This window comes from Neodiprion virginianus, chromosome 1 (assembly GCF_021901495.1).
Source record: "Neodiprion virginianus isolate iyNeoVirg1 chromosome 1, iyNeoVirg1.1, whole genome shotgun sequence".
Classification (NCBI taxonomy): Eukaryota; Metazoa; Arthropoda; class Insecta; order Hymenoptera; family Diprionidae; genus Neodiprion; species Neodiprion virginianus.
Window position 1 is genome coordinate 20,072,375 of NC_060877.1, and position 24,062 is coordinate 20,096,436.

General features: G+C 39.7%; 1 protein-coding gene across 7 annotated transcripts in view; it reads right to left on the reverse strand.

Annotated features, from left to right (window-relative positions):
* LOC124297927 (SET and MYND domain-containing protein 4-like) overlaps positions 1-24,062 on the reverse strand; it is a 67,588-nt gene that overhangs the window by 16,860 nt on the left and 26,666 nt on the right. For 5 of the 7 annotated variants that reach the window (XM_046749403.1, XM_046749386.1, XM_046749366.1 and 2 more), the window contains exons 5-6: positions 15,749-16,032; positions 9,442-9,919 (exon numbers count right to left, since the gene is read on the reverse strand). In XM_046749403.1, the coding sequence (XP_046605359.1) occupies positions 9,442-9,919; positions 15,749-16,032 (762 nt within the window). Of the gene's footprint in view, positions 1-9,427; positions 9,920-15,748; positions 16,033-24,062 lie in introns of those variants that run through there. The other 2 variants (XM_046749418.1, XM_046749412.1) reach the window with 2 other exon arrangements.

Below are 24,062 nucleotides of genomic sequence, written 5' to 3' on the forward strand. Positions count from 1 at the left end.
GTTTTGAACATACTATTGAACCTCGTGAAAGGAAATCGACATGCGATTTTTTTAAGCGGTGCCGTATCGAAATTTTGTATTCCTTTTATAATAATAATTGTTCTATACAACGGACGGAACTCTGCATGGTAGCATTTAACAACTTATGTGTTTTCTTCGAATCGGCGTGTTGTACAAAAATTTTAATCGCACGATAATATCTCTCTTGCACTGATATGCCAGTTAATCCACTTTCACAGACTCTTCAGAATTTGAATGGAAAATTATTGTTAAAAAAAAAGTATTGAATGAGTGAATACTATTTCTAAAGGACCAAACCTGACGCATGGAAATGTTCAACGTAAATATGGTATTTATCAAAACAAAATATTTTTTTCTGCACGAAATAATTTCTATTATGATTTTTGATACTTTTTTCCCCAGTAGATAGGTACACCAAGTTCGGTTAAATTGAATAAATTTCATGCATTTTATATATTTGACAGATATTATTCAACATTTTACTGTGGCCCAGTCGAGGAAGCTGGGCGTTTATCCTAGGTACCCATTTTTCGCAAAGGTGACAAATCACGTTTTACTCAATCTTGAATATCTCGAAAATCGTACGATTAAAAATTATCCACGACGCACCGAGTCGAAGAAAATATATAAGTTGTCAAATGTTACCATTTAGAGTTTCGTCCGTTGTACAGAAAATATATTATCTCCCTCCAACCGTTAGAATTGGATTTCTGACATGTTGATTAGATGGTATATACAAAAATACAATGCGTCAGCGCATGAAAAAATTACAAAGCGATTTCCGTTCACGAGGTTCTATAATACGTTATAAAACATGTTTTCATAAACTGGGAGATCGAAAAGAAATTAAAGTTTTTTCTTGAGACAGTCTAATGTTTATGTATGTATATTTATGTCAATGACTACTTCCCAGCGTAACTAGCGCCCGTCACTATTTATTGACTTATTGATTTAATTCAGTTATTGATGTTTAGTAAATTCATTGCATTTAACAGGATATAGGAATTTTTCGTGGGATAAGGGGGCATTGAGTAGAGTTTCACCCCTAAATACCATGGTCAAGGGGTGTGGATACCTCAAAAAATGATAATCCTTGCAGAATAAAGAACCTTAATTACATAGCCACACAAAAAGAAAAATTTTCTGTCTGTGTGTCGGGCTATTTATTAAATGTTTTTGTGGTCGCTGAAACCAAACCCGGAGTCCATTTTACCCTATCTCATCAGGTTTTACACAAAATCTCAAAAAGTTTTCCCAACCACATAAAAATAAAAAATGATTATGGCCTGGGTGTCAAGATATTTTGACTCTATAGTTTTGGGGTCGTTAAAACCGAATCCGAAGTCCATTTCACCCCGTCATGTCAGGTTTTATACATAACCTTAATAAATCTTACATTCGAAGCCCATAACCCCATAATCATTCAACCCCTTCACCCCTTGACCTCATAACCTCTTTACCCTAATATAACCTAAAATTCCAATAACCACACAACCTTAAAAATAATATATAACGAATAACAAATGTCAAGTAGATAGAATTTTAATCAAACGTCAAGTTGGAAGGGCTCGAATGGTTATGGGGTGAAGAGATTATGAGGTTATATTAGGCCTAGGTTATACTCGTATATTCAGTATAACAGGCTAATTGGACACGGATTATAATTTTTTTTTTTTTAAGTTTATAATGTCCTGATTTTGCGTCAACCGCAACTGTGTAGGACGTATGTCTTATTTCCTTTCTGTAGAATTTATTTGTCTCGTTTAGATGCAAAAATGTCTTGACTTTGGTTGCGCGATTTACTGCTGTCGATTCGCAAGATGGGAGGACGACCCACCGATTCCAGCAGTTGGTCACGGGGTGCCTCAGGCCGGGGGTAGCGAATAGGCGTCTACCGCTTCTATCAAGGTATATCCGTGTCCCTTATCTATGAACTATTGCGTTGGTCGGGCTATACGGCTGTACCCCGAAATGTCGTAGAGTCGCGCCTTGTGATTATGCATTCGTGTAGATATACTGTAACATGATATTTTTGATGTCTGTTACGAACGACTCCCTGAAGCTTGGACGGAACTTAAATTACAGGTTCTTCCGATATCCAGTAGCAAAGTATTGGCAAAAGAGCGCCAGAACTGGAATCAAGCATCCGCAATTCCGAACTGGGACACTAGCGAGTACCGAATAAGATATTTCATGCTTTTTGTTTCTTTTGTTTTTCGAGTTTCATCGACATTAAGCAGGAAGTCGGCAACGAAATCGAGGAAATTGCGGAATCGCGGAATAGCGACGATCTCGAAGGAAGGATGTCGAGGCTGCGGAGGGAGAGCCAACGAAGATCCCTGCATCGCGGGAATACAAGGCGGACGCGATTCCCGCTGGTGGCCGGCGCGCTGCAGCCTTCCCCACTCACCCCGCCAACAGATGACTGCCGAATTCGCGAAGGACCGACTAGCGACGGGGAAGCACCATCCCGCTCACCACCGAAGCATCATACAGCTGCGCGGAGGACGAAATTGCGATCCAGCGTCAAGTTCTGCGTCGCGATGCTCCGACAGGAGTGCGTGGAGTTGCACAATCTACGAAATCGATGACGGATCAATTGTTGCGTATTCTTGTGGAAATGACGTCACGTAGGAAGTAGCGTACCGGGATCGGTGTTGCGGTAGGTCGTCGATTTGGAGATCACTCTAGTTCTGGCGATCGTGTGAGATAGTCGCAGAATCATAAAGTTTGGATAGCGAGTTCGCTTTTTGGAGTCTTGCGAAAAATGAAACATTACCGTAAGAACACGAAGGGGTTGGAGAATTTTTTGCATGGATGTGGAACGATAAGCGCTGCTAATATTCTCGTGATCGAATTTCTAAGTTAATAAAGTAAAGGCCTGCCGGATAACGGATAGCCATTTTGGATTTGCGTTGTGGGAAAGTACTCGAAATTCGTTTGCCGATTCTTTTGCTTGGTGACTGTAGCCTGAGTTTCGCGTTATGGAGTTGGGTAGAATTTGCTGGGTTGAGAATGTTGAGTAGAGTCACGGTTTTGAGTTGAGTCTTTGCCGTTTTTGAATTTACGTACAGCCTGAATTCCGCTGTACAAGGTTGAGTCACGTATCGTGTTTTTCAGTGTCGCCTGTCGTGTATGTCGCAAATTGCTGAAGTAGAATGCTCGAATTAGCGAATAGCGTTTTTGAGGTCTTTGCGAAAGTTTTGAGTTCGGATACGTTGCAATTGCAGTTAGTTGAGTTTACGTTCAGTTGAGAATGTGTTTGGTTGAGTTTGCGTTGAATTAAGATTGCGTTTAGTTCAGATTTGGTTTTCGTTTTGTCTACTTACATAGCGGTTGAGATGAAAAGTTCGTGTTATTGAGTTTTGGTTGCACTTGAATTACGATTGCGTTTAAGAATTTGATTAGTTCAATTTCGCATAATGTTGAGCTAAGTAAAGAATAAGGTTCATCTTAATTTAAGTTTTCAAGTTTAGATTTAAGTCATCTCGCGGTCGTGTCGAAGCTCCGAGTCAGGTGATATTGAGAACGCCATCTGTTCGGTAGCCCGGCGGCGCACCGTCGAGAAATTATTTATAGTTTCAGTTTCGAGCAATTATTGCTGTAACGTGAATATGTCTAGATATCGAATTGAAAGTTGCGCGCTTGAGATTTGTAAATATTGAGTTAGATTTTAGTTAGCGAGCGGCAAGCTCAATAGATTAAGAAATAGCGTAGGTTGCGAACGATTTACTGTTATTTGATTTTGGATCACGAAGAGCGAATTTTGAATCATTATTTTTTTTTTGTTGTATCGCCGCTATTACAAATTATATTATTTTATTTCATTTTTGTTAAATAGCGTGTTGTTGAGGAGTGTCTCGCTCTCTCTCCAAAATTACCCCTCCCATCTACGCGGTACTGAGCTACCGAGCTCATTAGCCGAGGTTTGGCGAAGGTAACGATTGTTAGGCGTGTTGACCACGCCAGGGACTCAACAGAATCTCGCGATATCTTTTGTAAGATCTAATTTTTTTCCAGCTTATGTCACGGGCCGCCAAATTATTGTGCGCGCGGTGAATCCTTGGTCACTTCTCCGGGTGGCGGAGGTACAGTAAAAATTGGCGCCACAGTACGTGTGAATGGTTGGTGTGCAATACCCGCACGAAACGCTGGCAAGGTCGCACTGACCGAACCAACGCTCTGTTGGAATTCACGGATCAACACGTGGAACGTGATGAGCCAATACCACCTCTCACGTACTTGCGAGTGTGTGGTGGCCCAGAGCAGCTCTCGTGATTTGATCGACGTATGCTTTACTCCAATCCTTCAGGTATCGCTAGTCCCGTCGCATTGACAGCCCTCAGCGCCCGAATAAGGTTCGTTAAGCCGAGTGACCGAACCCGGTCAGTCAATACCAACCATCATGCCCCGATGGCAACACGATAACCGGCCTAGGTCTCTAGTGCGTGCGATTGGCGTCGAGCTCTCGATATCGCTAGCAAAGTCGCAAGTTGACGATGAGTCAACGTGGGGCGTGCCTTGTGTGGTATATGTTGCGGCGAAACGTCTGAGCACTACACACGGTGTAAGAATAAGAGGTGGTCCGACTGGCCTTCGGTCACTGTGATTGTCTTGTCTTAGTACGTCGGAAATCCGCCAGGGGCCTCATGCGTCAGTGAGGATGAGGTAAACAATAATGGCGGCGATCTAACAGACGGTATTCACGACAGTTTGACGTTTGCATGTGGAAAATCAAATCTGCTGCTGAAGATTACATGGGTACATTAATATTTGACAAAAGAAAATAATCTTATGATGAATGTATGTGACTTTAGCGACAATATATTAGTGAAAATGAAATGCATGATGAATCGAAAGACTAAAGATTGAATAAGATTCCATCCGTACGCTTTCTTGATAAAAAGAAAACGGTAATCACACTGAATCAATCATGCAAACGATGCACAATAATAAATGTGTGGGGTAATAATAACGAAAGTTGACAGGCAATTCGGGATCAACGTTTGGGTTTCTGTCGTTTACTCAAAAGGTAAGAAAATGGTGAATTGTTGTTTGCCCGATTGTCGAAGCGGATGTCTAGGAGCTGACGAAACAGTCTCCTATATTTCAAAAGTGATCCAGTGCTGTGAAACAAATTAGCGTCGATCTTAAATTCAATCATTTTATTTGCGAAAAGCACTTCAACTATGGCGTACCTAATTTATATCAGGTGATAGTTGATGATGCTCTAATAAATTGTTAAGTTCTCGTTTCCATGTGATTTGCATAAGGAAGAAGTCATTGCGTACTGTCTACATTACTATACAGTTATGCGAATGCATCAAGCAACTAATACAAAAAGTCGGGAAATGGTAAAGACTAGTGGGGTAAAAAAGAAGCAAGCCAAACTATACTGTACATAACAAGAAACGTTAAATTTTTGAAATGTATTTTAATATGATAATAATAATATTATACATAATGCGTAACTATTTTATTATTACCCCACACATTTATTATTGTGCATCCTTTGCATGATTGATTCAATGTGATTACCGTTTTCTCTTTATCAAGGAAGCCTATCGATGGAATTTTATTTAATCCTTGGTCTTTCGATTCATCATGCATTTCATTTTCACTATAATATATTGTCGCTATAGTCACATACATTCATCATACAATTATTTTATTTTGTTAAATATTAATGTATTCATGTAATCTTCAGCAGCAGATTTGATTTTCCATATGCAAACGTCAAACTTTCGTGAATACTGTCTGCTAGATCGCCGCCATTATTGTTAACCTCATCCTCACCGACGCATGAGGTCCCTGGCGGATTTCCGTCGTACTAAGACATAATAATCACAGAACTCAACACAGGGATTATAGGGCAGTCGGGCCACCTCTTATTCTTATACCGTGGCACTACATAGCGTGCAGCCGTGCATGCGTATATGAATGATTGATGGCAGATCCCCTGGGAGCGTCAGTGGTACTATAATAGCAGCGCTGAACGTCAGGGCATAAATGATCCTGTATCGCGGTGATCTAAATGATTAGTCTCGTTGTTATGGAAGACTATAAGGACAGGTTATTTTTATTACCAATACTATGGCTGTATCAGTACAGAAATAATAAAAAAGAAAGAAATGCGAAAGCAAATTAAAGAAATAATGACATACTGAATAATAAAAAAATATTTATATAAGGAAACAAAAATAAATAAATGTGGCCTCATATCGGCGCCAATTACCGAAATAATAAATCTTGATAGATTATAAAAGTAAATGTAGTTATAAATTACAAGTGATAATCCAATACTAAGTAGTTAGTATATTTCTAATTGATATTAACGAGAGAAGCATTAGGAAAGAATGAGAATCTCTAACGGGAATAAAAGAATTAAATTAGTTAAATCAAGTTTTCGATAACAAGATTGAATGTGAAACCAAATCAGCTGAAGAGCTAGCGTCAGCTGATTGCTTGGTTCGACGGATTTAGCGCTTCCGAAAGAGAGCGCGGAAAGAGAGTGCCGACCGTCGTGCCGGTACTTGTTTATACTTATATAGATTTGGCGGTTTCCCCCTCTTTGTCAGCACACCAACTCCAGCGCGGAGTATGCTATAGCTTTTCTTTTTCCCAACTTATTTCCGCCGATTTGGCTATATCTCCAGTCAAGATTCTTTTTATGTTTCCAGCTTTCTCACTCTCCCTTATTTTAATCCTAATTGCTACGTTGGCCTATATGCTTTTTGATCAGTTTTACCGCGATTTAATCTACTTCATATCTAAGGCGTTGGTTCTGACTAGAGGAAGGCTATTATCATGGACGCGGGATGACGACTGGAAGGAATCGGCCAACATCGGTCCAGTTGTCGTTTGTTAGTCGACTGATTTGAGAGAATATGGACAATATACAAGTATTGTAATGCTCGATGCATTTCGGGCGTTAAAGGTTATGTCAAAAACCTGACATGATGGGATGAAATGAATTTCAAATTCGGTTTCAACAACTCCAAAATTATATAGTTAAAATGGTCTAACCCACAGGCCAGAATTATTTTTTATTTTTGTGTGGCTGTGAATGCTTTTTGAGGTTTTGTCAAAAACCTGACGTGATGGGGTGAAATGGACTTCAGCTTCGGTTTCAGCGACCCCAAAAACAGATGATAAACACGGTCTGACCCTCAAGCCAAAAAATTTTTTTTGTCGTATCTGTGTTGTGAAAGGGAGCCCCTCATGCTCTGAATGGTGAAGCGCTACTGCACTATGGATCCTAGCCTAGCAACCTGTTAAATCTTGAATTATATTTTGTATGTGAATACTCCTATTACGTTAGTCCTGTAATTCATTAACTTTAACAACGAAGTTAGGACCTGAAAATTTCTTGGGGTTTCAAAAATTTATGCATTTTAGGAGCTCCATAAGATTCCTATAAAATTTCATAACACTTTGTTGAATTTTCAAAATTCTACGAAAATTCAAAATATTTTTCAAGCATCGCAGTTATGAAAATACGTCTATACCTAATAACATACTGCATGATGTATTTTTCTCATGTAAATTGAATATATCATGTCAAACTTGTTACACGATCGGGGAGTCTTACGGCTTGGCTGAAATGAATCCAAATACTAAGAGTATTAAAAATTTCAGATGGAACACATATTAAAAATTGTCAGTTAAGCCATCACCCGTGCCAAAAAGCGTATCACTCTATATGAACTCTGCGAAGCAACTATATTATGTACCTATATATAAAGCATGTTAAAGTTATAAATAGACAGTTCCACGTTTGAAGATTTAATCAGGTCTCAAGAAAATTAATTATTATCAGCCAGATTATTATTGAAATATGATAATCCATGAAGACTTATATTAGTTTGCAAAGTATCGAACTAGTTATGTAAATTACAAGGATTTAGTTGAACCACTGGTGATGTGAATCCAAGCTATATGCTATTTTTCAATAGATCACGATACTCTTATATTAATACAACACAGTTATTTTTTTCTGTGTGCAAAAAACAGTCACCCTTTCAGGATAGAAATTTGTAACTTTGAAAGCAATTTTTCAATGGTTGATTTACAAAACGAATTTCATTTTATTTTTAACTCCTACAGGACCAGAAGCCGATATATCGGCTCGAAAGTAGTGTTATTTTTTCCACCATCCAATTCCATGATATTGACAGCTAAGTCTAGATCTTCAAACTGAAAAGTAGAGAAAAATCCCAAGGTCCTGTAGGGGTTCAAATTTTTTTTTTTGGTATGTAAAAACTTCTAAATAAATCGCAATTATGTAAAGTTCGAATAAGAACAAGTTTGTTTTTTGTTTTCAAGAAAAAAAAGTCTTATCATTGAAATTCATAAAATTCTAGGTGTGTTTCCACATATCCTAACTCCTGTAAAAATTACAAGTGCTACCAAAATATCTCGAATCTTAATTAGAGATGTACAAACCTAATTGTGGAATTCTAAGTGTCGTGATTAATTAGAAGAACGGTGTGTAAATCATTTGACAAAACGTAAGTAAAAGTAATTTACGTGTAACTTTTCTTGACTGTAGATACGATGAAGAGAAAGAAAACTTTGTGAATGTAGACGGTCAAAAACGATTTATTTTTGCCGCTAACGTTTCGGTAAATGCATGAGGTCGACCTTCATCAGAGCCTATAAAAAAATTGTAGCAATGCAATTTTTAATATTTGAGGAGAAACTAAAATATAACTAGCAAATCATATAGTTGTCAAATTTTACCCAGTTATGACAGCAATCTACGTTAACTCAAGGTAAAACAATATAATATAAACAATTTTATTACAATTTACAATCGAAGGAAAGACCGAAGAGAGTTAGAGGTTATGTCACCGCGTGGTTTTAAGTTATACATACGGAGTCATATTATACAATTAGTAGAAGCAGATAAACAATGAATGACTAAATTACCTTTAAGTTTTTTTATAATTTTTAATGTTTTGAATAGTATGTATAATTTAAAACCACGTAGCGACATAACCTCTAGTTCACTTCGGTCTTTTCTTCGATTGTATTGTTTAACCTTGAGTTAACGTAGATTACTGTGATAACTTGTTAAAATTTGACAACTTTATGATTTTTTAGTTATAATAGTTTCCCCTAAAATATGAAAAATTGCATTTACCGAAATGTTACCTGTAAAAATGAATCGTTTTTGACCATCTACACCCATGAAGTTTTATTCTTCTTCGTTAGTGATTTACATCACGATTGGCTGGAAATAATTAATGAATGTTCGTGGACGATTAATGGGCACTTTAGGGAAAATACCTGAGACCTGATTGTTACTCATTGCGGGGAATTATCTACTTATATTCGCATTGAAGCAGGATCATATTGAACACCAAAATCAATTATCTATCACGCCACGTAAACAAAAAAAAATTCACTTCAATTTACCTAAGTAGTAGCTTTTCAAAAACTGAATTGCGTGGATCATTTCTTCGCACGGCTTTGTCGTTTCTTCGTGTAATATTTCTATAATACTTTTCACCGCATGAATGTCATACTTATTTTTCAATAGTTTCTTCTTAAACGGCTTCAGTTTTTGAACCAAATCCTTGTTCTTGGTTATTGATCCAATGTGATTCTCTAAAATTTCTTTGTATGATGGCCAATCATTGTAACATGCTGGGCATTCACATTCAAAAAAGTATTCTTCCATGATCTTTTTTTTTCTCTCATTTCGTGGCATGCAGCCGTGAGCAGTGCCGTAGCAAGTAAAAATTTGTTCACCAACGGCAATAGGTTCTAATGCTCTGGTTATCATAGTCAAGCCCTCGAAGTGTCTAAATGTATTTGGTGCGCAAGAATGATTTTGTAGGCTGTGAAGCACATAAAGACCCGAGCCAGATTTGATTCCTGGGTCTTGCTGGATCTAAGAGAAAATATGTTCATTAGCTATGTGAGTCATTAATTGATTTATTTTTCAAGCTTTTATTGCAGAATCTTTCACAGGAGTTCGGAAAATGGAAGTATGCGGTATGCGGCTTTGTGGGAAAGTGGACATAAAAATAAAAGTACTTTTTCTATGGAATTTAGTCAGTATTAACTCGGAATGTTTCATTCCACATAGAGTACTCTTAATTTACTAGAGTGTATTGAGGAGGTTGGCTATTGCTTCTGATATTCACCACTGTAACTTCGGAAGTCACTGATTAAAGTTTGCTCCTATTAATACATTATTTTCGAATGACAAACAAGTGATCATTACCAAGATGTTCAGCTGTGAAATAGAAATGTCAACTTCAGACTACAATGTAATTATTGTCGTAACAGTACCCTTTACTACTTCACTATATCATGGCGCGGATTATGTGCCCCAATAGAATTCAGTCCACCGCGGAATACGGGTGGTCAACCGCTACGATTTTATAGACAAAGTCAACGTCGACAGATCCAAGAACTGCCCTGGGCGGGGGGCGGATGGTACGCCTATTGTCCCCGATTCAGTTAAATCGTATCGTTTATACCGTCACGGGGTATTGATATCAATATGAAGAAGATGTTAGAGAGATGAAGCGGTGGAGAGTGAATCTGTTTACCATGTTCTCTAGAGAATAACATAAAAATTTTTTGTTATATCTTGAAACGTCGGTCATTTTTATAAGAAAAACTAATGACCCCATCTAAAATACATAAGTAACTAAAACCTCACCTGTATTCGCTTTAACGGTGGCACGGATATCTTTTCCATTAGCCTATGATTCCTAACACTTAACATGTACAGTAAGTGATTTCATTTCTCGAAACTGATCCACTTTACTATTTTTTTGGCGAATACAGGATTCTTTTTGAGTCTTCAACCTGTTCTCCTTAACTTGAAAGGTGTCACTTTCATTTTAATTCTACTCACATACAATATACTGCATTTCATCTGCCATTTCCACACCAAAAGTAAAAAAGTATAAGTAAAAGCATAAAACAACAACAAGCGTAAGGGAGACCGACGTCGGTTGAAACAACATTAATAATTCAAAAACTAATAGAAATAACGGAGGAGATACAAGAAGAGAAAAGAGTGGCTTTCGTGTCGGAACGTGCCCGTTTAAGTCAGGTGGCACTGCGAGTCCAACATACGCGGGCAAGAGAGGTCATTGTGTTTTTGTATACAAAACTTAGTATTGTTGTTGCTGTTAGTTTGTTTTTTATTACAAAACGATGTTAGTTAAGATTATTTTAATTTCTAGTACAAGAACTTTGGTTATCAAAGTACAAATATTTTTTTGAATGTTAATTTCGTCGCTATGGCACAATGAGGATCATGCTGTTTCTAGGTAGATGGGATACAGCTGTTACTTGAGACCACGTATTAGTTACATATTCCCGGCTCCGTCATTAATTTTTCTTATCACCAAAATGTTTGAATTAAATTTCACTACAACTACTTCTCGCATTAAACCGATATATTGCCTTTATATATTATTACTTGGACGTCCATAGATAAAGTAGTGTACTTGTATCTGCACTCTTCCTACTAATACACGGTCCTATCTGCCTACAAACAGCATGGTCCTCATTGTGCTATAGCGACGAAATCAACATTGAAATTAATTATCAAAGCACACGAAAACAAACAATTCTAATACTAGGTCATAAAAAGAATTAACGATGAGAAGTCAGGGCAGCGGTGGCTTAGTGGAGTAAGTCTCCGTCAAAACATTTCTACATGCTAGGTTCGATTCCCAACTCCGTCGTTAACTTTTTTTATCACAAAAATGTTTGAATTTAATTCGAAGCACAAATAAGCATAATTTTTTTTTATCAAGTCGTTTATTTGGGAGGCTATATCAATAAAACGTCTAAAAAGTGTGCCGAGAACGGTTGTAACAATTTTTTTAGGGTTTCATCCCATATATTTCAAAACTGTTAAAGTTGTGTTACGTCGTAGAAAAGCTAATTTTGTTACTTTCGTCAGATTTGATTAGCCTTTAATTTTATTTAAGGTTTTACTATTAAAATACTGAGTATATCATAAAATTTGCGCAAATGTGATGTAACTAATTTCATTTCTCACAATCAGTTGAAATTCAGTTTTTAATTGAACGAGACTGAACCTTAAATGAGACGTTAATGTTGTACATTATTCTGTCATTTTTGTCTCAATAAATAAGTATGTAACAGCATTATTTTTATGATTCTGCTAGTGTTAGAACCGCCCCGGGTATGGGGTCAGTTAAAATATTTTTTCCGATTTTTAAATATTGCCCCCAGAAGTTTTATGCAATGCAGATAATGCCACTATAGCCTTATACATCAGAAGTTAGATAACTAAAAATAACGTCGAATTAAAGCATGTTATCAATTACGCTTAGTTTAAATTGTAATTGTCAACAGTGATTTTCCGTAAAATGTTTCTACCGATCCCAGTCTCCCCTATTTATGATGTTAACGTATTAAAGCTGACAAGCCTAACTTCTCGACTATGCATGTAAGCTTGGCTATACTGACGGTTTAAAAAAGGACGCCTGACAGGCGTGAATAAGGACTTTCCCCTCTTCGGCCGATGCGATATTTGTAGAATAAAAGGCCGTTTCATATCTGCCGATCCTCTCTCCAGATTAACGCTATCGAACAAATATGCCGAATGAATCTTTGAAATACAGCTTAATGAATATGAAAATGTACCGGACAATAGTTCTATCAATAATGGAATGAATTTAATTTTAGAGAATCAGAGCAAATAATAAAACACTTTTCTCAGATTGTGCTTCCACGCTAATATTGATTTAGATTTTCTAGCGTAAATCAAACGTGGAATTTCGTAAGTATTTACAATCCATGTCTTTTGTGCTTGTCAAAAATTGGCCAACTTTTCGCATCTATTGCTATGACAGTAAAGGTTAGATAGGACCTGGTTTCTAGAGAATTTTCACCACCTTCAATTTTGTATTGAACCATTTTTACCCCATAAGCTCAGAAAACGCGATAAAACTAATGGTTTGTTCCATTTAGCCATCGCAGAGTTCGGAGCGAATCTCGGCGAAAGGGGAAAATGTAAAGTCTTGTTAATGATATTCAATGAAGCGTTAGAAACAATAAAATCTCGACCAACAGTTTTTTACACTTTCGGTCAATTTTTTCGCCCTGTGACTGGTCTAAAAGGAAACGATACAACAACTTGAAAATAGTGTTCAGAAACGTATACGTTGCTATAGATACAAACGAACTCACACAGGCATGAAACGAAGAACATGACCAGAAAATGAGACAATAGTAAATATGCTTACGCAATAATAACATCCTTAAAAATAACAATAAAAAATTGATCAATAGGAGCGAAAAACAACAAGGAAATGTATCATCAAGGTTCGAACGTTTGCACGAAAAAAAGTGCATCCCGCAACATATGCGTTACAATTTATCGTACAAATATGCAATAAAATCTGTTTTTTCGAATCTCCTGGATGCGTAAGTAGTGGTTGTCCAAGGCTGTAAAAAACTCATAACATGAAATGCTTTAACTATGGAGACAACCATCCAACGAATTGCATTGGCTGTACTATATTGGCAAATAACTACAACAGAAACTATTTTCCGTACTATCCATAAAAAAGTAAGTCTAAAAATAAATGAGCCTGTGGAGAATCGTAATTCAGCACTTTCAAACCAACTGGTCAAGAATTATTTCCAATACACCCAATCAATAGACAACAAACAAGAAGCTGGCACATCGGTATAGACGCAACTAACATCTTCTTAGAAGGTATAACGCCATAAACAAATGTAGACAACGGACGATATACTGAATATGCTGATAGAGTCGGAAAGATGTCATAATGTTTAGAAAAATAAAGTTTGAAATCTGGAAAACGAATGGCTTACTCCAATAGAACCAAAAATTTAAAGTATTTTTACACAGCTATAACGTAAAAATAGACATTATGCCGATCTCCGAATCTAACTATTCCGATAAAATAAAGTTACTTAAAAGTACCAAAGTACTATCTATAATATCTAGCATCCAAACGAAATTGCTCATGAAGGGATTGCTATAATTATCAAACGAACAACACGAAATCGAAAAACAGTAATCAGATTTTCTACAAGTGATCACCGTAATGCAGCATTAGGATGGAAGAATGAAACGATGGGACATTTTTTCACAGCGATAGGCTACCACTGTCGAAGGTGGACGCGGAGGTGAGGATGGTGGTAACTATAATACAAAATACTGACAGTGGGAATCGTGATTTAACATAGACCAGCCCGTACCAAGCCCCAGAGGCCGTCAATTGTATTCATCCATATCCATAAATCATAAAAATCCGTATCATACCCTACACAGCCCAATGAAAACAGTCTTCAATCGTTTATTTCTTATGAGTTGACAATTTTTAGCTTTATTCCTATCAAAAATATGTTAACGTAATAATGTAGGCGGGGAACTAAATATTTCCAGACAGTAAGAAAATGTATCTAAGGCATTTGGAAGGGGCTCTGCGGTGGGGTATTCACTTACAAATGTATTCATCTATGAGTGATTTTCTGTTCCTCAATTGGAATCGTTTAAACTAATTCACAGCTTGGGATTATGATTTAACTATTCGTGCTATGATATTCTTGAGGGACAAATAGTACTCAATTAAATAAAATTAATAAAAACATTGTATCCTCAAAACGTGATTCCCATGTGATTGCACTCGACGCGAGCGACGGCCATGTTTATTGTGCCAATGTCATGCATTCGCATAGTAACTGCTCTGATTGTGAGCCTATTTCGTTAACATTTTACTGTACCTTCAATCTCGTTTGTGGCTAGGGGCCGTACTTAAATTACGTAACGGAATTTGAAGAACTTTTCAACCCCTACCCCCCCTGTGTAACAGATCATAACAAAATGTCAACCCCCCCCCCCCCCCCCCGTCCCAAATTGTACGTAATTTTTCGGAATCAAATAACGAAATAGCATAAAATTTTATTAAAATCATTTGTATTTTTCATTATTCTTCTATTTATTAATTATTAATTAATTATTAAGTGTTTTAATTACTATAAGTTGAGTGATCTAATGCCAAGAGCTACCGCAGCGCGCTAGTTTCAAAATGTTAAAGGTTTGGCTATAACAGAATCTGGCGCGGGAATTCAGTTTGAATTTTTTTATTAATTATCAAAAAATTTTACATTCAATTCAAAAAATTACGTACAAGCATCAAAAGACCCCCTCCCCCGTATCGTAACAAAGTATAACAATCGAGTCTGACCCCCCCCCCTCCCTTACGTTTGTTACGTAATTTAAGTATGGCCCCCTACCTACGACTACTTCACGTACAACTGTGACCAAGGTACCAATCCCATTTAATGAATGCACGAATCATTTCTCAATTTTCAAGAATTTAGTGGGCGAATATCACTCGTAGGTATGAATCACCATGGGAACCCCTTTAACAGCTTTAATGAACTAGGGACACCGAGACCGAACAGCGACGTGTTTTTGGAACACCAGATTTGTAGTAATGACAGTAATTTGACATATTAAGAAAAACAATATATAACTTGATAGGTTTTTACAAAAATAGTAAAAAATCTTTCTGAGTGTAGGGTAGAAATATCAGCAACGAAGTTCAAACTCTCATAATAGTTGTCAACAAAGGTTATAAATAAATAACTTATGTAATAAATTCCTAGCATTTCTCATGATGTTTAATCTATGTTTCAGCAGCCAACCTCCTTAAATTTAATAAGTACTCGAAAAAAATATACTCACCGAGAAACAGTTTGAAGACATGATAACACAGGCCCTTAGCATAATTGCACCGCAGAATGGGATGTCTGCATACATTGAGACGTCTTTTAATTCTGCAAGTGAGAATTTTTTTTTGAAAAAATCAGTTTCCACAGCAAGTAACAAAACCGCCAAAGAAGAAATGCAAGCAAAGGCGCTTATTCCAATTAACGGCCTTGATGTCATGTTCGTCGCAAGACTGAGTGCCGACCGGCTATTGAAGCTATCCAACTTTCCATCGTCTGTGAAACCAGCTGTCCTGCTATCTATGCATTCAAAAAAAGATAAATTTTTTTAATGTCAGTTAATGAGACCAATTCCACCAATCTGATACTATATTGAACATGGCCAACAAACAAGGCGAACGATACTTTCTCGGTACTTCAACAAATGCTGATGAGAATGTGAACTTCAGGGTAAGTTCGATTGATTGTACAATTATGTTGCGTGGTCTTGTCCTCTAGATCAATAGGTAGATGTTCAAAGTTTAATACAATTTGTATTTGATACGAGCTTAATTATACCGTATGTGATTACACCGTAGGCTCTACAATTGAAACAATTTTTTAACACCTGTTTTTTAGCAAACATTTAAGACATATTTTGTCTTTTAGTGTACACTTAATAAACTGAATTGATAATAGACCTAACTACGCTAGCCTTTTCAATCACAGGTTGCTTATAAAAACGAGCAAACACGCTTAATTTTGACGTCCAGCCTGCAGCTGCACGAATCGCCTCGATGTCCACAACTTTACGATAGCAGCGTGTCTTTTACTATGTGATCAAAAATTGGTAACTTCGATGCCACTTTCCGTCATTTTAGTCCGGTCAATTTAGACATTTCGAAAAACAATAATTTCGACAGAGCTGAATTTTGGTAGAGACCTTGGATTTACTATTATAAAGAAAAAGAAAAAAGTCGCCGTCGATACCATGTGTGCTAAAAAAGTTATTCAAAGTCAAAGGTCCAAATTTTCGGTTTTTTCGATTTTTCTCGTTAACGGTTAATTTTATCAAAAAAATAGTTCAGACCAAAATTGTAGATCATAAAATTGTCCAAAAAATGGTGCCTATACTTTTTTTCCTAAGAATTATCATTTCTGAGATATCGCGATTCTAAAAATCGAACGAGTTACATTCTGCACGCATATTATATATGTCACGGATATACATAGTATATGTATAGTATATGTACATAGTGTATATGTAGTATATATACTGACATACATAGTATATATGTCGCATCACCATATTGTGTCATTGTTACATTTTGATCACCGGTTGTATGACGTTGATGGATCTTCGAGTATCTAACATATATACAGTATATATTAGACTGGCTCAAAAAAAAAAAACTATTTTTTTTTCGATCTCCAGCTTCATGAAATCATTTATGCGGTAAGCATTAGGAATATTCATGAAAGTATTGCACGAATATGAATATCATTTCTGTGATATTTTCAGAAATGTTTCAAGTGACTTGAAAACGCGGAATTTATCATCATCTTTTTGATAATTCATAATAGTCAGTAAAAAAAATTAATGGGACGGGTTTACGTTCTTGTGGCAGTAAGGATGCAATTGTTATCCCCAAATATTTGACCAACTATCTATCATAGAAAAGTGTAAGCTTCCTTTTTTGATTTTAATTTCCCATGATACATTCTACTGACAACAGAGAAGTGATCGGAACCTGAGAAATGTAAAATTATTTAAACAAAAAATACGACCGACTTCAGAACAATTAATTAATATACCTTTCCTCTGAAGAAAAGATTTATTATTTGATATATTCTCGGTCCCCGCACCCCTCATCGGGCAAAGGGGTACAGGTTGAGCGCCAACCGAGCCGCGTCTCCGGTTGGTGGATGGGAAGACGGCCAGGGAAGACTCCGCACGGCCGTGCCCGGAACCGGGATGCTGGTTGGCATAAAAACCCGCCCAAAGAAACTAAAACCCCGGCCGCGGACCAATTTCCCAAGCCAAGGTGTAAGCTGTCGCGCCGAGGGCTAGATGGTACTCTGGTCACAAGTGTCGCGAACGATGCCCTTGGGGTACCGGGTGCCCCCCCCCCGCCACCTCATTGCATTAGCCTCATTCCCACAGAGCCTGCTATGGCGGCGGACCGTCCTTTCCTGCACACTCGTGAGACACCGATGGAGTTAGACCAAAACAAAAACCCAGATTTAAGGACAACGCCCAACGAGGGGGTCTCTACGGGGACTAACTTGCCGATGACAACAACGAACAATGGAACCAGTGGGATGCGAGCGGACGAAGAGACTCTAATCTCTTTGACACGTAGCGTTCTGTCGGTCATGACGACCGCTGGGGCTGGGGGGTTGGAGGGATCGGCACAGCCTGGGACCGCCGCTCCTCCAGCAACAGCAACAGCAGGTAGGGCCCGTCGCAGTAGGGCGTTAAGGAGGAGGGCTAGGAAGGCCAGGCTAGCCTCTGGGACCTCCTTTGAGACGACCCCTGCGGGAGACCCTCCTTTTCCATACCCGCACACCCCAGGACGGGCGGCCCATCTTTTGGCCGGCTTGATACCGAGGTGCAACAAGAAGATAACCAGGCGCCATCGGAGGGAACGGGTCTAAAAAGATCCAGGCCCTCGGACGGCACGCCTCCAGAAGTCTACTGGGCCCCCAAAAGGGACCGAGAAGAGCTCAGACCCAGGAGTTATGTGGTGGCGGCGAGCGGGGGCCGGAGGGTGGTTATTACCTCCTCGGGCTACCCCGGGGACACTCTAGATTCCAAGCAGGGTGACCTGGTGGTGCGAGCGCTGGAAGGAGGTTCCGCGCTTTGAACAGTGCCGGCATGACCAGGGCGTCCTGTGGGTCACATGCTCAGACGAGGGGGTGCTCACCTGGCTGCGTCAGACGGCCCCGACCTTGACGCTTCGGGCGAAAGCTTCCCTCGGTATTCTGGAAGGGAGCAACTGCCCAGGCTCACAAGAATGATGGTCTTCATCCCTAGTATACCAGTGGAAACGGAGATCATCATGAGGAGGCTGAAGCGCCTGAACGCCGGTCTCCCGACCCATCCTTGGAGGGTCTGGGACAGGATGGACTGACTCAAGTCCGTCTATCTGGTGTTGGGCGTAGACGCCAAATCGAGAGAAGTGCACGGAAGGGGGGGGGGGGCATTTCGGCTTGGGGCGTATCTCTTTCAAGAAAAGCCGCCCTATGACGGAGACGAGACCGGACGACCGCCCGCCAGGCAGTGAGGTCGGGAAAGCGCCGCGGGAAAGGGCACCAGCGCTGCGAAGGGCAACGAGGCCGTCACGCGCCAGTGCCTCGACGAAAGACGTGGATCCCTCGGGTTCGAGAACAAGGGGTAAGAGGTCCGCGATCCGAGGCACGAGGGATGCCACAAGAGGAGGTTGAGGAGGCGGAGGTGGTTGTGCCGCGAGGCCCAGGGGTTGTCCCCTTAAAGCTCACGAGCTTACAATCAGTAGAGCCTGGCGGAAGAGCGTGCAGGCAGGTTCGCAAAGGACATTGCCGGGTGCGACCCCCGCACCGGCGGAGTTGCTACAAGGGCACCAGCCAGCTGGCGACCCTGTGGACAAGGAGGAGGGGGACTCGGTAACGGGATACCCTCATCCCTCGAAATAGCGAAGCTGACGTCCCACGGCCCGATGACCGCATGGAAGATCAAGTTTTCGCAGATCAACTTGCAACACTGCTAAGCGGCCTTGGCTATCCATACCCGAAACCTGGCCGTAGAGCAAACAGACATATCAGTCATTCAAGAACCATGGATTAACAAGGGACTTGTTTGAGGACTAGATAGAAAAATCGGCATGCTAGTGTGCGAGAAAGGCGCTGCTGGACCCGGCGGCGGTCTTCATTAATGGTAGCATCAGGCACTAAGGCTGAGCCAATTCTGCAGTAGAGACCTGGCAGCAGCCTTGATCAAGCAAAATGGGAGAAGGGCGAAACCATCGACCTAGTCGTGTGCTCGGCCTAACTTCCCTACGACTCCGTGGATACACCTCCCACGAAAGAACTTAAGAGTTAGTCAAGTACTGCACCGACAAGGGGCTGCACCTCGTTGTGGGCTGCGATGCGAACTCATATTACACGGTCTAAGGCAGCTCTGACACTATTAAGAGGGGTGCACCTCTGCTGGAGTACCTATCATCAGTCGAGCTCGACATACTGAACAAGGGCTCAAGACCAACCTTTATCACCTCACAGAGACAAGAAGTGATCGACCTTACACTCTGCAGCCCCATGCTTCTGGAACTCATCAGCGACTAGCGGGTGCAAGAAGAAGACACACTCTCAGACCCCAGGTGCATCACGTTCTCCCTCGCGGCGAAACCCGAGTTGGATTCGACGGGATGCGTAGGAATCCCAAGGCAACAGACTGGCACTCCTATAAAGAGGAACTGGGTCCGAGACTCCAGGGATCCTGCGGCCATTTGACAGTGCTAGCGTGGTGGAGAGCAAGGTAATACACCTGCAATCCTCCATAATCCAGGCGTTTGAGGCAGCATGTCCCGCAAAACCCAAGGTAAATAGGTCCGAGGTCCCCTAGTGGAACAGAGAGCTGGGTAAATTTAGGTCGAGCTTCCGAGAACTCCTAAACCAGGCCCTTAAGACAAACAAGGACACGGATTGGGTGGCGTATAAGGCTGCCCAGAAAGAGTACATACAAGAAACTGATCGAAAGATCAAAGACAGAGGCCTGGAAAGGGTTCTGTAGCAAGACCGAGGCCCTACCACTAGTGGCCAAGCTCCGCAGAGACTTCTTGTCAGACCCATCGATCAAGCATATGCTTGAGGTCCACTTCTCGGGGTCGGGCCTACCAGTTCAGGGACTGTGGAACTGGAAATCGTTGGGAGAGATCATCATGACGGCCAAGACCAGGTGGGCCATCGACACCTTTGACAGATTTAAAAGTCCGGGGGCGGATGGGATCTTCCCAGCCCTCCTGCGAGAAGGTGGCGAGGCCGTGATCACCAGGCTGAACAAAATCTTTAGAGCGTGCCTAGGACTACGCTACATACCCATGAGCTATAGGGAGGACAGAGTAGTATTCATCCCAGAAACAAGAATGGACATTATGGACATTGAAGGGGCGTTCGACAACACCTCCTTCGATGCAATTTGTGAGGCTGCCACGAAGTTCAGCATAAGTGCTATGCTAGTCGACTGAATCAGGCAGAAGCTGTAGACCAGGACTGTCACCACCAATCATGGAGGTACCGAAGTCAGGACCCAAGTCGGCAGGGATTGCCCACAGGGGGTGTACTCTACCCCCTGCTTTGGACCCTGGTCATGGACGGACTACTTACGGGGCTCGACAAGATGACGGTGACAGCGGTGGGATATATCGCTGACGTGGCCTTAATCCTCGCAGGCGCCCACCATCCTTCTATGACAAGCAAGGTGCAGAATACACTTGACTTTGTTCAGAACTGGTGCACATCTCAGGGACTGAGGATCAATCCTAGAAAAACCAAGATGTTACTCTTCACTAGGCAGCGCAACCTCATGATGGGACACATCGAGATTTTTGAGTCGAGATTAACCCTGCGTACCGGGATGCGCTGCCTGGGAGTCGCCCTGGACCGTAAACTTACATGGAGGGCCCACGTCGACCACCAAGCACAGAAGGCTACGGCCACTTACTGCGCCTGCAGAAGGATGACAGACCAAACCTGGGGACTACAACCACGGGTAGTCCGATGGATATTCACAGCCATCATACTGCCTCAAATCATCTATGCCTCACTCGTGTGGTGGCCCGCAATGGACAAGCTCACATTCCGAACAGCATACGACCGCATCTACAGGATGGCGATCCTGTGTATCACAGGGGCTCTTCGGACCACCCCAACAACTGCAATGGAGGCCCTTCTAGACCTACCGCCTACACACATCACGGTGGAGGGCGGCGCTCCGCCTGTGGCACCTATGGCTTTGGAATCGGACCAGTTTGGGAAACATAATGATACTGATTTCAATTTGACGAAACTTTCATGATAATTTACTTTTAACCCGAAGTTACCAGTTAATAACACATGCCGCATGCTCAGATCTACGTTGCAAGATCTCAAAATATAGTATTTCGGGGAATTTGCGTAAACTCGAAAGTGGAAAGTACATGATGTGTCCAAGAAATTATAGTTCGATTTTGGGTGTAAAAAGGAGCTGTAAACAACTGTGGCTGACGTTAGATTATTCATCAGATGTTTATGAACCTCATCGATTTACGATCACGCTGCTAGTGGATTAGAAATTTAGACTAATCACTACGAAAATTGGACAGAATATAGTAACAGATATGAGAAAGTAATTAACGTAATGTAACGTCAGTTTTTGTGTTAACGACGTTAATTTTTTTTTAAATTCATATTATTTTTATACAATCAAATAGAGATTGATTCTTTTTTTTTCAAATGGTTTGGGGATTTATAGATATTTTTCATTAGATGATAAATTTTTTCTGTCTGAGCTGACAGAAGGCTAGTAAATGAAATTAAGATTTATTTGCTATGCGTTTATTCATTTGCACAACGTAATATAATATAATACGCTTTATATAAAACTGTTTTGCTAACGTTGGTTCAACGTAATATTTGCCCAGTTTTGCTTGTAACGTCTTTTTCCAATTTTTCTGCCAACAGACATTGTAGATTACATTGTTGTTTTATTCGCAGCTGGAAGTAGTAATTTCATCTCCATTGATAATGCCGTTTTCTCATCTTATGCGTCAGGTAAGTGACTCCTTGTTTTATATGTTAACCCATACGTATAGTTGGCGTTGATTCCAATTCATATTTTGTGTATTTTCACTGGTTCAAGTTGTGTATATTATTTCTTTTGAATTTTTCTGAAGTAAATATCATCATATACATCTTTGGAGTTTTCAGTGTTATTTGTCATAAATAGCGGTTTTCTAGTTGCACCCTGCATGTTAGTGATTTCTCGTATCGAGTTCGTAATATATAATCCAAGACTGCGATCAAACTAACATGAAATTCATTTCCAGCATTGTTTTTAAGTGGTAAATATATGTAACAGTTCACTAGTAATTGACGAAACACATGTCGTATAATTGTAAAGTATTCGACATTGCATTGGAACCATTAGTATTAGAATAAACAATAGATTGATTTAAATAATTACAATTGGTCAACATATCGCAATAGCAAGGAATTACATGTAATATTATATCAGCACATGCAGATCATGGTTGGAACTGCAGCAAAAGTTGTTTCATAAAGATACAGGACAGTGTGCAAGGTTTCAAATGATTGGTCAATGATATATGAATTGTAGCGTACGTTATTTGAATAATCTGATAGATAGTATATCTCACCAGGTATCAAACGATTTGATCAGATTTTACAAAATATCTAATGATTGAATTGACTTCATAGATTTTAAAAGATTTAATATCACTCTGAATTATGTCAGCATTTACAAATTGATCTTACAACAAATCAACATACTTATTTTAAAATATTTCACTAGTTTACATAATATCAGAAACTTTCAATTGATTTGAACGATTTCGAGAGAGTTTATTTCAAACGATTTAAAAGATTCTATAAGGTTTCTTATTAATTGAAGCATTTTACAGTATATTTATTTGGTTTACTCTTGCAATGAAAGCTACTATTTTTAATTGCGTTCTGTAGTATAGTCGAGTATTTTATTTTGCAATGCAACACTGAATAAATGTAATCTAATGAGAATCAAGATACGTAACATACCGTCTGATTTAAGGCATCATATCTATTCTTCTACCAGCTACGGTTTGCATTGATTTGTCAGGTTCATAGCGAACGAACAACCTTCTCCTGGGCATATTTTTGCTAGCCATTTATGCGTGACGCAAATGTTTCTGATTGTTATTTAGGCTGTTTTGCAAATTCGTAACGATTGCAGAATATCGCATCATCGTTGGTTTAATTCTGTATCTACACGTAGTTCAAAGAATCTGTATTGTGCAATCACAAGAGCCCGTAATATAGATGTCAGTGATAATTAACATCAATCGGCATAAAACGACGGTCGTCATACTTTTTCACTCACGACACCTGATCACTGTTTCACTCATTCGCTTATTTTATAAAATAATGGGCTTCACCGACTTTTACCAAATTTACAAACTGATTTCAAGATTGAATAACATATAAAAAAAAAACAATAAGAATTTATTATAAACATTTTTACGATCGGCAGAGTGACAGTGCCGCGTGGAGGCTGGTGTCACTAAGAAGGACACTGGACAATGTCTCAAACTTTGTATCAGGGACCTGATAGAGAGGCA